We start from the raw sequence: 16,615 nt of genomic DNA, 5'->3' as shown, positions 1-16,615 counted from the left end.
AAATTTTTGTTTTTTAGAGCATCGTTTCCAAGCAGCTTTACAGAAAGTCATAATGTTATGTCTATAATGCCTTAGTATTTTAAGAGTTTTTAAGAATAAATACCTATATTGTATTTATTGTGCAGATAAAGCGTACACAGACTTTGCTTTATATATTTCCCAGGCGTCATATCAGACACATAAATGTCAGGAAACTCGATTCCTGGCCACATACCAATGTCCATGGACCACTGGTTCTTTGATAAGTTGGAAGGATCACTGTCGAGTCCAGCTGCCTTTAAATTTAAGAAGATAATAATTTGGTTTACTCCAGTTCTATTAAATCCAGTCATGTTGCAGTATGCTTTGCCACTTAGTCCTGGATAACTGTCAGCTGTTACTGTCATGCAGATATTGCAGACAATACTGAGTTCTGTGCTGTAAGCTGAATTTATTTAAAAACTCATTTGTGCTACTAAGTAATTATCTATATAAACTTGCTTTGTAAGGAAAACTGGGTTTGTCTAACATTATCCAAACATCCATCTTTGTAGAATTCAAGGCTCATCATATGGATGTTTTTTTTAATGTTCTGGTGGGAAAGTGACATCAATGCATATCCTCTATAGCCTGAGTTTGGGGTGTGACTTCTGTGGCAGGAAGGCTGAGCCAGAGGGTGTCGAGCCAGTGGGACAATGGCTGATGTATTACATGGGAAAAGACATTTAGCTCCGGTTACAGAAGTGCAAGCCAAAATTAGCTGCATTTAGACCTTCAAAGATGAAACAGGTCATGAACACGTCAAAGTAACGGGGTATAGAAATGCAACACTCTACAATACAGAATCATCATGCACCCGTTCGGAAAGACAAATAAACCAGTTTATAATGTTTACTCAGTCTAAAACAAATGTGCTGGGTGCAGATTAGGGATGTTCCCGAAGCCGAATACCTTATTCGAAAATGCACGGATAATGGCTTCAAAACGAATAACGAATTTTACCAAATAATCAGCAGGCAGTCACTCTTCGTGTTTGCTCAATAAAAGGTGAGCCAGGGGACAGCACAATATTATAGCCAACATAAACCTCTAAAATCACTACGCAATCATTAGTGTGTGAAGTGAATGAGTGTTAACTCTATGAATGAAATGAGCGCAAATCAAATTTACAAGTAAATGTTTTTTTTTTTTGTTTTTTTTTTTTTTTTTTTCAGAAATAAGAAATAAGAGCTTGGCAAGAGTAATAACTAAAATACTGCATCATACAGATTTTCTACAATCTGATATTTAAATTATTTAAATGTATTATGATATGATACACAAATGAACGAAATAAGCACAGAATGATTGCAAATCAAATAGCCACGTTGCTCTCTCTGCGTGTCTCTCAGAAACTCTCTCTCAGTCTCACAGTCAAGAGTAAAATCTCTCAGTCAAGAGTAATATTAACTAAGATACTGAATCATACACATTTTGGGCTAAGATTCCTTAGAAACTCTGCCAGAAGCTGGTGTCTGGTTATACATCTCGTTTGCAGCAGGTCATAACAGCAAAAGGGTGTTCTACTAAGTACTAAAGATGCTTGCCTTTAAGGGGTTGAATAATTTTGAGCCTGCAGAAGTCATTAAAAGTTGCATTTTCAGTTGAATTTGGGGAAACCACTTGAAACATTTGTTGGTTTGAGCTATTTCAATCACTTTTGTTTGATTTTTTTCATTGCAAACAGCTGAAAATGTTGCCAATAAACCTGATTTGCAATGGGGGGTTAATCATTTCAATTACAACTGTATATATACACATGTATATAAAAATAGAAAGCTCAACTGAAAAAAACAAAACAAACAAAAAAACAGAGTATAATGAAAGGTGTTGCTCTAAATTCCCTGAATTAGAATAAATTAGCTTAATTTCACTGAAAAATCTTTAGTACAGACTTTATCAGCGACAGCCTTGACAGTCTGGGGAGATTATTTTTCATGACATTCAAAAGAGTGTGTGTAGTTTTATTTTAAAGAGGTCCTGCATACAATTTCTCAAATCAGCATGACGGATTCAAAAATCTACTTCCTAAGCTTTTGTTGTTGTGTCAGAACTATTAAGGAATATTTGCTGAGCGAACTAAGAGCTCTCAAAATAAACATCTCCTTGAAAAGTGCTCTGTAAGCGTTTAAAAAAGATGAGGTTTGATGCTGATGAATGTTTCCTCATCTGTTTCTTATACAGTACACACACACATGGATCAAAATGGGTTGCCATAGAAACAGTGTTAAAGCCACCAGTGTTCTTGGGATTCTGTGCTTTCAATGTTCATCAGTTATTAACGTTGTCGTTTGCTCATGCCACATGAAATTCTTGTCAAGTGATGTCTGAGATGTTGGGGATTGGACTCAATGACTTCTGCAGTGACTGAATCAATATCAAAGATATGTGAAAGATATAAAATGCACTGCACGGTTAATTTACAATCATACTTCAGGACCAGTATATATACAGTGAGGAAAATAAGTATTTGAACACCCTGCTATTTTGCAAGTTCTCCCACTTGGAAATCATGGAGGGGTCTGAAATTGTCATCGTAGGTGCATGTCCACTGTGAGAGACATAATCTAAAAAAAAAAAATCCAGAAATCACAATATATGATTTTTTAAACTATTTATTTGTATGATACAGCTGCAAATAAGTATTTGAACACCTGTCTATCAGCTAGAATTCTGACCCTCAAAGACTTGTTAGTCTGCCTTTAAAATGTCCACCTCCACTCCATTTATTATCCTAAATTAGATGCACCTGTTTGAGGTCGTTAGCTGCATAAAGACACCTGTCCACCCCATACAATCAGTAAGAATCCAACTACTAACATGGCCAAGACCAAAGAGCTGTCCAAAGACACTAGAGACAAAATTGTACACCTCCACAAGGCTGGAAAGGGCTACGGGGAAATTGCCAAGCAGCTTGGTGAAAAAAGGTCCACTGTTGGAGCAATCATTAAAAAATGGAAGAAGCTAAAGATGACTGTCAATCTCCCTTGGACTGAGGCTCCATGCAAGATCTCACCTCGTGGGGTCTCAATGATCCTAAGAAAGGTGAGAAATCAGCCCAGAACTACACGGGAGGAGCTGGTCAATGACCTGAAAAGAGCTGGGACCACCGTTTCCAAGGTTACTGTTGGTAATACACTAAGACGTCATGGTTTGAAATCATGCATGGCACGGAAGGTTCCCCTGCTTAAACCAGCACATGTCAAGGCCCGTCTTAAGTTTGCCAATGACCATTTGGATGATCCAGAGGAGTCATGGGAGAAAGTCATGTGGTCAGATGAGACCAAAATAGAACTTTTTGGTCATAATTCCACTAAACGTGTTTGGAGGAAGAAGAATGATGAATACCATCCCAAGAACACCATCCCTACTGTGAAGCATGGGGGTGGTAGCATCATGCTTTGGGGGTGTTTTTCTGCACATGGGACAGGGCGACTGCACTGTATTAAGGAGAGGATGACCGGGGCCATGTATTGCGAGATTTTGGGGAACAACCTCCTTCCCTCAGTTAGAACATTGAAGATGGGTCGAGGCTGGGTCTTCCAACATGACAATGACCTGAAGCATACAGCCAGGATAACCAAGGAGTGGCTCTGTAAGAAGCATATCAAGGTTCTGGCGTGGCCTAGCCAGTCTCCAGACCTAAACCCAATAGAGAATCTTTGGAGGGAGCTCAAACTCCGTGTTTCTCAGCGACAGCCCAGAAACCTGACTGATCTAGAGAAGATCTGTGTGGAGGAGTGGGCCAAAATCCCTCCTGCAGTGTGTGCAAACCTGGTGAAAAACTACAGGAAACTGTAATTGCAAACAAAGGCTATATTAACATTGATTTTCTCAGGTGTTCAAATACTTATTTGCAGCTGTATCATACAAATAAATAGTTAAAAAATCATACATTGTGATTTCTGGATTTTTTTTTTTGATTATGTCTCTCACAGTGGACATGCACCTACGATGACAATTTCAGACCCCTCCATGATTTCTAAGTGGGAGAACTTGCAAAATAGCAGGGTGTTCAAATACTTATTTTCCTCACTGTAAATATCTCACATTTATGTTGACTCAATTTAAAATGTATATATTTCAAAAGTAGTTCTTGAAGATTGACTTTTTATCAGAACATGGTTATAAAATGCCTAAATTACTCAAGTGTTCACTCTGCAGGAACTACTAGTGGTTTGCACACACACACACACACACACACACACACACACACACATATATAATAATATATGATGATGTATTGCTATTTCTGTTATAAATATTCATATTATCACAGAAGAACTGGGATAAAAGTGTATAGTTCGTAAATAAACACTGATGTCTACGTAAGCTATCAAAATAGAGTAAACCACCTTTAGAAAGTAACATGGCGCTTCAAATAACAATTGTATCGATTACATCGTTACGCCACTAGGCGACAAGGGACAATAAAAAAAAAAGATTTGTCATTGAATAATTTATTTAAGAGATTCGTTAAAAATAGGTTGATTCTTTTATTTTTTTTTATTTTTTATTTTTACTTTAAAATAATGGTCCAGGGGCCTGATGTATAAACGTTTTGCCCGCACATGTCAATGCCTTTTTTGTGCGTATGCAACGTTTATACTTTAATTTTCCATGCACATATCGGGATTAATTAAAAAATAAACTAGGCATAAAGTGTTTTAATGTTTTAACTACAGCGAGGATTGCTTGGTGCATGATAATTCTGCTTTGAATTGTGTTCTAAATAGCAGAACTAACAAAATATTTTCACATGAACAATAATGCACAGTTAATCCGTAATATATAGACAATATATAGTTGACATTAGGTTGTAAAACTTCTGCTGCACGCAGGTGCTGTTGGTGTCGTGCACAGACAGTCAGTAGCCTAATGATAACCATTTCCAGGGTCTTCCCAGTATTTTGAAAAATACTATTGTATTTGAAGGATAGAATTTGAAGGAAACAGTAAGATATGCATGTTTTAGTTTTTAAAATGTTTTGTCAATGATGAGCCGAGTCAGAAAATTATTTAAAATAAGGCCTATCTGTTTCCATTAAAAATCTTAGATTGAGAATAACTCTTCTCTGGAAACTTTCACTGAAATGTGTTCTATACAATATTTATTTATTTATTCTAAAACAAGGCAAGGATACTGAATTATTTTTAGTAATGTAATGTAACGGCACATAGACCTTATCTCATATTTTCCTAATGCCTTGTGTTAAACATGGTATCACGTGGATGGGAATATGCATGGACATGATACATGTATGCAGATGATGTTATGCACAGTAAAATGAGGCGATGTAAGCTCCATATATGGTTATTTCAGGGAGGAGAAGGGGTGGAGATGCATGTACGCACAATCTTCCGCTGACTGGGTTTTTATAAAGGGAATTTTGCACAAGTTCTGGCGTATGCAGGGTTTTATAAATCCTATATATATATATATATATATATATATATATATATATATATATATATATATATATATATATATATATGATTTTCAAAAGATAAGGCAAATAAAGTGTGTTCCAGAATGCAATACAAGTGCTTTTCTTTTTTCCTCAAGAATATTTGCTGTTAAGCTCTGAGCTTTTTTATTACCTTTAACAAAAAATAAAAGTAAATTGTAGCATACTGAGAGCTAAATGGACATAATAAACAACAATCAAATAAATATGAGAATCAGATAATTTTTTAATTTTTAATTTTTACAACTTGAAATTTTGATTTTAAGACGTGTATGAACTACTGAGCCCTGTTAAATGTTATCTTTTCATCCAAAGGGATACACACTGACACCACACTGGTTTTACCAACTTCCCCAAGCAGCATGTCTACAATTACACTTCACTGCTGATCAATAGAAAAAAAATCAATCATATGCACTTCAAGGCCAGTGAGACCCAATGCCTCCTATTTTAGTAACTCGCTTTAACAGGATGTGGTAGTCTTTCTAAATGAATAAATAGTACAATGTCCCTTGTTCTTGTGCATGCAGCTTAAGGTTAGAATACTCTACACAACTTTTAAAATCAGAACAGATATGGACAGAAGGTCAGAACATATACACTTGCTGACTTTGTAAATGGTTACAGAGATAAACTGAGCATCATACTCTAAATGACTGAGGATCACACACTACCAGTCATTATGAAAAAGAAATTATGCAGAAATATGCACTTAATTTCTAAGAGATGTGTGGAAAATGAAAACAACGTGTTCTAAAATCAGCTCAAAATATCCATATGTTTGATATCCTCTGATGGATGGAATGAAAATCTGAAGCTAAAAAAAGTCTACTGCCCAGAATCTGCATACTGACTACTGACTAGAGTTGACTCATCCAGGCAAAATCAGGGCAAAAACCAGGACAAAGGTTGTGTAGTGTATTTAAATTTCAGAGGCCTTTTAAATTTAAAATCACAATGCGAAAGACAATACAAGATTAAAGTAGCAGACGAAATAACTTACCGGTCGTTTCAACAATACCCTCCAAAATCACAACTATTTCAAACTGTTCCGTCTGCATTGATCGCTGAGAGAGCTCATAGAAGGGGCTCTTGGTGTCGATCACATGACAGATTGTGAGTGGTGACACGAGAAATAGTTGGTCCGCTCCGGTGCTGAAGCCCACATCCAGCTCCAGCTGATCCAGGGGGAGGAACTCACCCTCAGGTGTCTGTCGGGACTGCAGGAGCGAGAAGAGGGGAGACGGGGCATAAACATCGCTTTACAAACTGTACGGTGAAGTGAGCTGTGAGGATAGACAGTCAGTCATCAAAGAGATGAGAGACAGGTAGGAAATCAAAGGTCCTGGTTACTGTACGAGATTTTGGCCGGTGTACCCATCTGAGCCATAACCCGTCTGGGTCTAAAGGACTGAAAACACATTTTCTGACAAAAATGTTATAGTTTAAGTTTAAGGTTTTTTTTTTTTTACACTGTTCTTAGTGACATCTTTAACATTTAAATTAAATTAAATCTCTCTCTTTTTTTTTTTTATTAAATGAGAGGATGTCAAGTATCACATCCAAGCATTAGCTGAGTCTCTAGATGAACAACAGAGGGCAGAGTAACACTTTCAACAGCTAAAGTGTAGAAAATAACCACCGGTCAAAAGTTTGGAATATTTTTTTTTATGTTTTTGAAAGAAGTCTCTAATGCTCAACAAGGCTGCAATTTTTTTGTTTGCAAATAAATATAATAAAAATACAATTAAAACAGTAAATTAATTGTCAAATATTATTACAATTTAAAATAACTGTTTTCTATTTGAATATATATTTTAAAATGGCATTTATTCTTGTGATGGTTGTGTGGAAACCATGATACATTTTTTTTTTTTTTTTTCAGGATTGTTAAATGAATATAAAGAACAGCATTTATTTGAAATAGAAATCTTTTGTGACATTATAAATGTCTTTACTGTCACTTTTGATCAATTGAATGTGTCCTTGCTGAATAAAAGTATATATTTTTTTCTTCTTCCATTTTTTATCTTATTTACCGAACTTTTGAATGGTAGTGTATCACAGTTTCCACAAAAATAACAAGCAGCAAAAACTGTTTTTAACATTGATGCTAATGTTTCTTGAGCACCAAATCATCATATTTGTCACGGTTCACAAATGCATTGCTTTCTTTTTGTCTCGTGCGTTTGTTATTTGTGTATGTGTGTGTGTGACGCGTGGATTTGTGGGTGTGGCCGGAGCAATCACGCTCATTCATCAATCTGCAATCATCATCGGCGCCAGCTGCGACTCATCATTACTTCCATAAATACTCACCGTTTTCTCCTCTCCATTGTCAGATCGTTGTTGAAGTCTTGTGCTGTCTGGTGTCTTGATCCTGTGTTCCTGTTTCCCGTTCTGTGATCGTGTGGTGTTTGTTCCTGGATTCCTGTTCGCTGTTCTGTTCGTCGTTCACGCCGGAATTCACCATCACCATCACTGCACTCTGCACCAGCCCAGACTCACCCGTGTTTGACCATCGAGGTCCCTGCGTCACCCGCCAGTGTTTGTTACCTTGTATGTTTCATCAAGATTACAAATAAAGAGTTTATTGCACCTGCTATTGCTTCCTCGTTCTCACAACATGACAGAACGATCTGACCATGCTATGGAAGCAGCAGGTGGAGCTCAGATGTCCATGGAGACGTTCGTCAACAACAGCCTTCAACGCATGGACGCCCAGGAGGAGGGGCTTAACAACACTGGCCGTGCTGTTCAGGCTCTGGTGACGCAGGTGTCCGAGCTCACCCAGCAAATTCAACAACTGCGAGCTCCCACTGCGCCGCCCACACCGTTCGTTCCTCCCACACCATCGGATCCTCTCTCCCAGTCGGAACCTCGCCTACCTGTGCCTGAGAGGTATGCCGGAGAACCCAGTTTCTGTCGAGCGTTCCTGACAGGATGCTCCATGCACTTTGCACTGCAACCTAGAACCTTCAACAATGAGCGATCCAAGGTCGCATTCGTTCTTTCTCTGCACACTGGGAGAGCGGCACTTTGGGGAACGGCGGTGTGGGAAAACCAAGACCCATGTTGCGAGTCGTTCCAGGCACTCTCCGCCGCCACGAAGCGAGTCTTTGACCGTGCGGTCGCCGGAAGGGAGGCGGCGAGGGTGCTCGCCGAACTTCGCCAGGGAGAGAGGTCAGTTTCGGACTATTCGATCGAATTCCGGACTCTTGCGGCAGAGTGCCAATGGAACGACGAGGCGCAGTAGGATATGCTCCTGCATGGGCTGGCTGACCGCGTCCAGAGGGAGATCTACGCCCTGGACCTGCCCACCACCTTGGATGAACTGATTGAGTTAGCACTACGAGTTGATGCAAGACTGTCAAGAGTCGAGCGACGCGTCCTTTCCAGTCGAGCTCTTGGAGGAGCGGAGAGTCTGCGGTCCAGCGGCACGGACGCGGTCAGCCCTACCTACGATCCCGAGCCCATGCAGGTAGGGCGAGCTCGGCTTTCCCGGGAGGAGAAGGAGAGGCGGAGGTCCCAAGGCCTTTGCCTTTACTGCGGCGGAGCTGGACATTTTCTGAACACGTGTCCGGTAAAAGGGCCACGCCCGATAGTAACAGTGAGGCTACTATCGGGTGGGATCTCCGCCGAGAAGACCTCATCGACATCTACCCTCCTCCCGGTAAGACTAAGATGGTCAACACGCCAACACGACTGTCAAGCACTATTGGACTCCGGGGCGGAAGGTAATTTTATGGACTGCACTTTCGCACACAACCTTCAGATTCCCCTTCAGTCACTCCCACATGACATTTCAGTTCACGCACTCAATGGTCAAGAGCTTCCCATGATTTCACTGTCTACTGGACCCATTACCCTCATTACATCTGGTAACCACTCGGAGACTCTGTCATTTTACATCATGGACTCACCTCTTGCACCCATAGTACTCGGACATCCTTGGTTAACACAACACAACCCTAGAGTGGACTGGCTCCGGAGGTCCATTACGGAGTGGAGCACTAAATGTCATGAGTCCTGTCTTGTGTCTGCCTGTTCATCTGTTCCTATGTCTGTGTTACAGGAGAAAGCAGTGGATTTGTCTAACATGCCCGCGGAGTACCACGACCTGAAGGAGGTGTTCAGTAAGTCTCGAGTCTTCTCTGCCTCCGCATCGTCCCTACGACTGTGCCATAGATTTATTGCCAGGTAAATCTCCGCCTAAGGGCAAGTTATATTCGCTTTCTGCTCCAGAAAGGGAGGCCATGGAGAAATACATTTCTTATTCTCTAGCAACGAAGTTCATTCGCCCTTCCTCTTCTCCAGCGGGGGCGGGGTTCTTTTTTGTGGGGAAGAAGATCTTGTATTGATTACCGGGGGTTGAACAACATCACGGTAAAGAATACTTATCCTTTGCCGTTGATGTCTTCAGCTTTCGAGAGGTTGCAGGGAGCGCCACTCTTCACGAAATTGGACTTGCGTAATGCTTATCATTTGGTCCGCATCAGGGAGGGGGATGAATGGAAGACTACTTTTAACACCCCCAGGGGTCACTTTGAATACTTGGTCATGCCCTTCAGGTTGTCCAACTCCCCAGCAGTCTTCCAGGCCCTCGTCAATGACGTGCTGCGAGATATGGTCAATCAGTTCATATATGTCTACCTGGATGACATATTGATTTTTTCTTCTTCTCTCCAGGAACACGTGCAGCACGTCCGACGAGTGCTTCAGAGGTTGCTAGAGAATGGGCTTTTTGTCAAGGCGGAGAAATGCGAGTTCCACGCACAGTCGGTTCCATTTCTTGGGTACATCATTTCGTCTGAGGGAGTACGTATGGACCCTGAGAAGGTTAAGGCTGTGGTGGAGTGGCCAATCCCAGATTCCCGCAAGGCCCTGCAGAGGTTTCTGGGATTCGCCAACTTCTACCGACGTTTTATTCGTAACTTCAGCCAACTAGCCGCACCTCTGACTGCCTTGACCTCCCCCAGAACTACGTTCAGGTGGTCAGACGCGGCTGAGGCCGCGTTTGCCAAACTGAAAGACCGCTTTGTTTCGGCCCCTATTCTGATAGCCCCTGATTCCTCACGTCAGTTCGTGGTGGAGGTCGACGCGTCAGAGGTGGGGGTAGGTGCAGTGTTGTCCTAACGTTCTTCCACGGACGAGAAGATGCATCCCTGCGCATTTTTATCCCATCGCTTGTCCCCAGCCGAACGTAACTATGACATTGGTAACAGAGAGTTGCTGGCAGTCAAGTTAGCGTTGGAAGAATGGCGTCACTGGTTAGAAGGGTCGGGGGTACCTTTTATCGTCTGGACCGATCACAAGAATTTGGAATATATCAGATCCGCTAAACGATTGAACTCCAGGCAGGCTCGGTGGGCACTCTTTTTCGGTCGTTTTGATTTTACTCTCTCGTACCGCCCGGGTTCCAAAAACATCAAACCCGATTCTTTATCGCGCATTTTTGATCGTTACGAACGCCTGGTTACTCCCGAGTGCATTTTACCCGAGACCCTATTTGTCTCCACACTCACATGGGAGGTCGAATCGAAGGTCAAGAAGGCCTTAGAAGGGGTAACGCCCCCGGTCGGTTGCCCACCGAACCGTTTATTTGTGCCAGAGGGATTACGGTCAGACGTTATTCAGTGGGGGCATTGTTCCAACGTAGCCTGTCATCCAGGAGTGACCCATACTAGTTTTCTGGTTAAGCAACGATTCTGGTGGCCACTTATGGCCCGGGACATTCACAGTTTTGTTTTGGCTTGCTCGGTTTGTGCCATTGGTAAGTCTTCCAATCGACCCCCAGATGGGTTACTCCAACCGCTGCCTGTCCCTTCGAGACCCTGGTCCCATATCGCACTAGATTTTATTACCGCCCTCCCGCCCTCCCAGGGCAACACGGTAGTTTTAACCGTGGTGGACCGGTTCTCGAAGGCGACTCACTTTATTCCCTTGCCCAAATTACCCTCAGCCAAGGAGACAGCGGTGACCGTCGTAGATCACGTCTTTTGTTTACATGGCCTCCCGATTGACGTGGTCTCCGACAGAGGACCCCAATTTGTGTCCAAATTTTGGCAAGAGTTTTGAAAATTACTGGGCGCGACTGTCAGTCTATCCTCCGGGTTTCATCCCTAGAGCAATGGCCAGACCGAGAGAGCCAACCAGGATCTGGAAAGAATGTTGCGGTGTTTGGTATCCAAGAATCCTTCTTCCTGGAGTCAGCAACTGTCTATGGTGGAGTACGCCCACAATACGTTACCAGTGTCATCCACGGGCCTGTCTCCGTTTGAGTGTAGTGTAGGTTACCAGCCACCAATCTTTCCCAGTCTGGAGTCTGAAGTCGCGGTCCCCTCCGCACACGCCTTTGTCCAGAGGTGTCACCGCACCTAGACTAGAGCCCATGAGACTCTACTCCAGGTGGGGGCGTGCACCAAGGTTAAAGCCGATCGCCACCGGTCGAAGCCTCCCGTATACGTCGCTGGTCAAAAAGTGTGGCTTTCTACTAAGAATATTCCTCTCCGTTCCGTCTCTAATAAGCTCGCACCCAAATTCATTGGCCCGTTCACTGTCACCAAGATCATTAGTCCGGTGGCAGTCCGCCTCAACCTTCCTCCAGCGTACAGGAGAATTCACCCCGTTTTTCATGTTTCCAAAATTAAGCCTGTGTTTCGATCAGCGATTAACCCGCCAGTCCCGGTTCCTCCCCCGCCGCGTCTCGTAGATGGGGAACCTACTTATTCGGTAAATCGTATTCTGGACTCTAGGCGGAGGGGACGCGGAGTCCAGTACTTGGTGGACTGGGAGGGTTACGGTTCGGAGGAGAGGAGTTGGGTACCTACGAGAGACATTCTGGATCACTCCCTTATCGATGATTACAATCGACAGGTAAGGGAGTCTGGGAACGCCAGGAGGCGTTCCTAGGAGGTGGGGGTACTGTCACGGTTCACGAATGCATTGCTTTCTTTTTGTCTCGTGCGTTTGTTATTTGTGTATGTGTGTGTGATGCGTGGATCTGTGGGTGTGGCCGGAGCAATCACGCTCATTCATCAATCTGCAATCATCATCGGCGCCAGCTGCGACTCATCATTACTTCCATAAATACTCACCGTTTTCTCCTCTCCATTGTCAGATCGTTGTTGAAGTCTTGTGCTGTCTGGTTTCTTGATCCTGTGTTCCTGTTTCCCGTTCTGTGATCGTGTGGTGTTTGTTCCTGGATTCCTGTTCACTGTTCTGTTCGTCGTTCACGCCGGAATTCACCATCACCATCACTGCACTCTGCACCAGCCCAGACTCACCCGTGTTTGACCATCGAGGTCCCTGCGTCACCCGCCAGTGTTTGTTACCTTGTATGTTTCATCAAGATTACAAATAAAGAGTTTCACGAGTTCACATGTTAATGAAATCTGATATAAAATTATAATGCGTAATGCTATTGCTTCCTCGTTCTCACAACATGACAATATTAGAATGATTTCTGTAGGATCATGTGACACTGAAAGCCTGGAGTAATGATGCAGAAAATTCTGATTTGCCATCACAGGAATAAATAACATTTTAAATAAGTTATTTTAAATTGTAATCATATCTCACAATATTTCTGTTTTTTACTTTATTTTTGATCAAATAAATGCAGCCTTGTGAACATAAGGTACTTCTTTTATAACATATAAGTATTGGATATAATCATTTTCTCTACAGTGTCCTTGTTAGAACTATTAGACAAAGATAGTTGCAGACACACAAAAAGTATATTTACATGCAGCTTCACAACATTAGTAGGCAACAAATTACTGTATTTACATGCTGTTAATGTATATTACTCCGTACCTACATGTCTAATTACAAGTTAACAATTTCTAAAATGTGACAAAAGGCAGGCTCTTACCTTGAGTATTTTGCACCGGATCTGTGCTGAAACCATGTGACTATTGCGCAGATTTCCCACCCTGAACATCAGCGTGAGTTTGCCGTCACGCATGGAGATGACTGCGTTTTCACTAAACATCAGAGTCTCGGCCCTCTTCTTTGGTTGAGACATCTTAATAAACATACAGCCTATTAAAAAGGCATCCACTATGGAGCCCAGGATAGACTGAAATAGGAAGAGAATGATTCCTTCTGGACATTTATCGGTGATGTATCTGTGGCCATATCCTATAGTGGCCTCTGTCTCAATGAAGAAGAGGAATGCAGAGGGAAAGTTATAGACGTTGGCCACGCATGGCGTGTACTTATTATCGTGGACTCTGTACAGGTCACCTCTGATGTATGCAATGATCCACCACATTGAAGCCATGAATAACCAGGCCACTGTGTATGTGAGGATGAAGATGAAGAGGTTCCATCGCCATTTGAGGTCTACTAAAGTTGTGAATAAGTCTGAAAGATATCTGCTGGTCTCTCCACCCAGGTTTCCATGCTGGACGTTACATCGTCCATTCTTGTCCACGAATCGCTGTCGTTTCCTCCTCTTGTCCTTCTGATGGCTGGAGGATTTGGTGGTCACTACCTGATAGTCGCTTCCAAATTTCTTACGAAGTGCAGACATTTTATCCTGCAGATACAGCAGTAAAACTATCATGACTGTCTGATATTTTAGCAGTGTATTAGACCTGTCATGACCTTTTCAGAGGATAAAGATGTTGTAAGTAAAAACAAGACCACAGAAATAGAAGAGACTGAAGCTAGTTGTCACATGAAGAATTTATCATTTGGTCTTTATCTCTTACTGTTCAAGCCTTTGAGTAAAAAGTCAAATTACTGAAAGGCTGATATGTCAAGTCGGGGCAAGATTTCACGCGTGTTTTATAGTAAATTTATTCAGTTGATTTATTACAATTTCACCGGAACAGTAGTTTTACAGGTTACAGTTTATTTTAAGATCTGTCACAGTGTAATTACACAAATAAGTAGGGTACAATGGGGCTAAAGGCTCCATGGGGTAAAATGTAGTAGATGGCACAAAAACTTGCCACAGCACTTTCCAAAACATCCGCTTTTCAAGATGCACGTGGAAATTTGGCAGATCCTTGACATGATCGTTGGCAGCAAAGTTGATTCTGTGCTAATTTGATATATTAATATGATAATATTTGATTTTTTTTTTAAATGTTGAATGCAAGATTTAAGCAGCAAATGAGAATCGTTAAAATTATTGAATATATTTTGAGACAAAGGTCTTCTTAATGATTTTCAGTTTTGTTCAAGCTAATTAAAGCAACAGTTTTCAATAACGGAAGAATATGTAAAAGTATGGTATTTGGGGTAAAAGGCGCCCGCAGTTGTTGGGGCTAAAGGCATAATAATTAACATGATAATAAAGAGCTGGCTGACTTTTCCATCAGTTGACATGACATGGTTAGATTGAGATAGTAAGTATCATATATTAAGTTGGATGTCCTCCTCAGAGATAATCACCATAATTATAATCAAAGAATCATATTTAAAAATATGATATTAATCATATCATATAATAAAATATTATTTAATATTTCTACTCTAAATCTATATTATTATAGGATCTCATTCAATGCTTTCAGGATCTTTAAAGTGATTATTTTGAACAAGTGCAAACTTAGACATTATTAAAACATATCATTTTAGCTTACGTATTTGTATTAATAATGTGTGCCTTTTGCCCCATGCTGGTGAGCCTTTTAGCCCGTGTGTGTGGTAAAAGGCCCCCCTCGGCACCTCATCCATTTATACGATTTTTAAACAAAATAAACCACTTTTATGATTTATTTTCACACAAAATATGTTGCTCCATAAATGTTCAATACACACATCTATTTTTCTGCAATCATACACTATGGGAATAGTGAAAAGCAATGTTTTTCTTTATATATATATATATATATATATATATATATATATATATATATATATATTATTTATTTTATTTATTTTTTGCTTAAGGTTAGGGTTTCCCTCATTGGCTGTTTCATTAACTGTTTTTGCTCCATAATTCTTTAATTGTTTGCATTTTGTAAAACCATTAAATAGCCTGTAATATTTTAGAAACATGTTGTGGAAGATAGATTTTGTACTTTAAATAGAAGAAAGTTAAAGTTTCACGGCAGATTCCATGATTATATCTATAGTAGTGAATTAACCTCTTGGCTGTGGAAATGTTCAGTAGCTTGTTTGTAGTCATAAAACATAAACATTGACTTTCAAAACCTGAGAAATAGTCAGAAAAATAGTAGAAAAAATAGACCTGGTCTAATGAAAATTTGAAAAATCAAAAGAAAAGACAATAGTCTTACCTATATTTCACCATACAGTGATTTCTCCTCTCTTCTCACTACCTGCGTATCATCTCAGTTTAAAGCGTAGTTTAAAGGGAGGCAATCGTTTGTTTATTTACGGAAAAGGAGTAAAGAGACATGTTCCCTCGTTGGAGATGAAAGCAGGAAACTCTCCACAGGCGCTGTCCAGCGGCTCGAGTCCTGAAACACTCAGTCTGTCTTCACTCGTCTGTTCATTTGAGTTTCACAAACCGAAGCTCAGAGTTGTGGATGATTTTCGTCAGTCCGATCACAGATTAGCGCATCCGTCTGTCCACCGATTTGCCCAACAATTGATGGATACAAAAAACTAGTCTAGATGCGTTTCAACGTCTGGCTGGATTTTCTCCACCTCTGTATGTTCACCAGTAGAACGTTTGCAACTTAATCAGATTATGTTGCTCAGAGGCTGTGTGGTGAAACCAAACTGACGGGCGCGCCTCGGACAGACAGATTTACACTATGTTTTGCTCGCAAACCCAAAGCTCTGTTGTTCCTGTGTTATCTAGTTCGCTGCAAGATAATTAAATAAAATAGCCGAAATGGTTGCAGGGACGGCCAGGGTGTCCTCCAGACCCTCAGCGCGAGTGTGTGAAGCTGCTCTTTGTCTCTTCAGTTCCCCTGTGCACTAGCGTTTCTCTCGCAGCGTCTGAAGCTCCTCACAGGATACTGAGGTGCGTGTTATTCAGCAGGGGAGGGCGGAACTTCACAATGACAATTCGCATTTATTGGCTAAGGAAGTTATACTTACAAGGAATTTGACTTCAGGTTAATTGTGTTTGAATTATTTTACAGATTTTTTTTATTTATTTTTTATTGATGCAACCAAGAAAACACTTGCAGTGAGCA

At 41.1% G+C, this 16,615-nt stretch overlaps 1 protein-coding gene across 2 annotated transcripts in view; it reads right to left on the bottom strand.

The window, feature by feature from the left end:
• Nucleotides 1–16,615, bottom strand: part of kcnj3a (potassium inwardly rectifying channel subfamily J member 3a) — a 160,735-nt gene that overhangs the window by 89,203 nt on the left and 54,917 nt on the right. The window contains exons 1-3 of one of the 2 annotated variants that reach the window (XM_084123281.1): nucleotides 15,746–16,425; nucleotides 13,363–14,031; nucleotides 6,490–6,706 (exon numbers count right to left, since the gene is read on the bottom strand). In XM_084123281.1, the coding sequence (XP_083979407.1) occupies nucleotides 6,490–6,706; nucleotides 13,363–14,025 (880 nt within the window). In that variant the 5' untranslated portion in view covers nucleotides 14,026–14,031; nucleotides 15,746–16,425. Of the gene's footprint in view, nucleotides 1–6,489; nucleotides 6,707–13,362; nucleotides 14,032–15,745; nucleotides 16,426–16,615 lie in introns of those variants that run through there. The other variant, XM_084123282.1, reaches the window with a different exon arrangement.

The sequence above is a fragment of the Abramis brama genome, assembly GCF_963993115.1.
Source record: "Abramis brama genome assembly, chromosome: 8".
Lineage (NCBI taxonomy): Eukaryota > Metazoa > Chordata > Actinopteri > Cypriniformes > Leuciscidae > Abramis > Abramis brama.
Note: the sequence above shows the minus strand (reverse complement) of the source record. Positions and strands in the feature narration are given on the sequence as shown.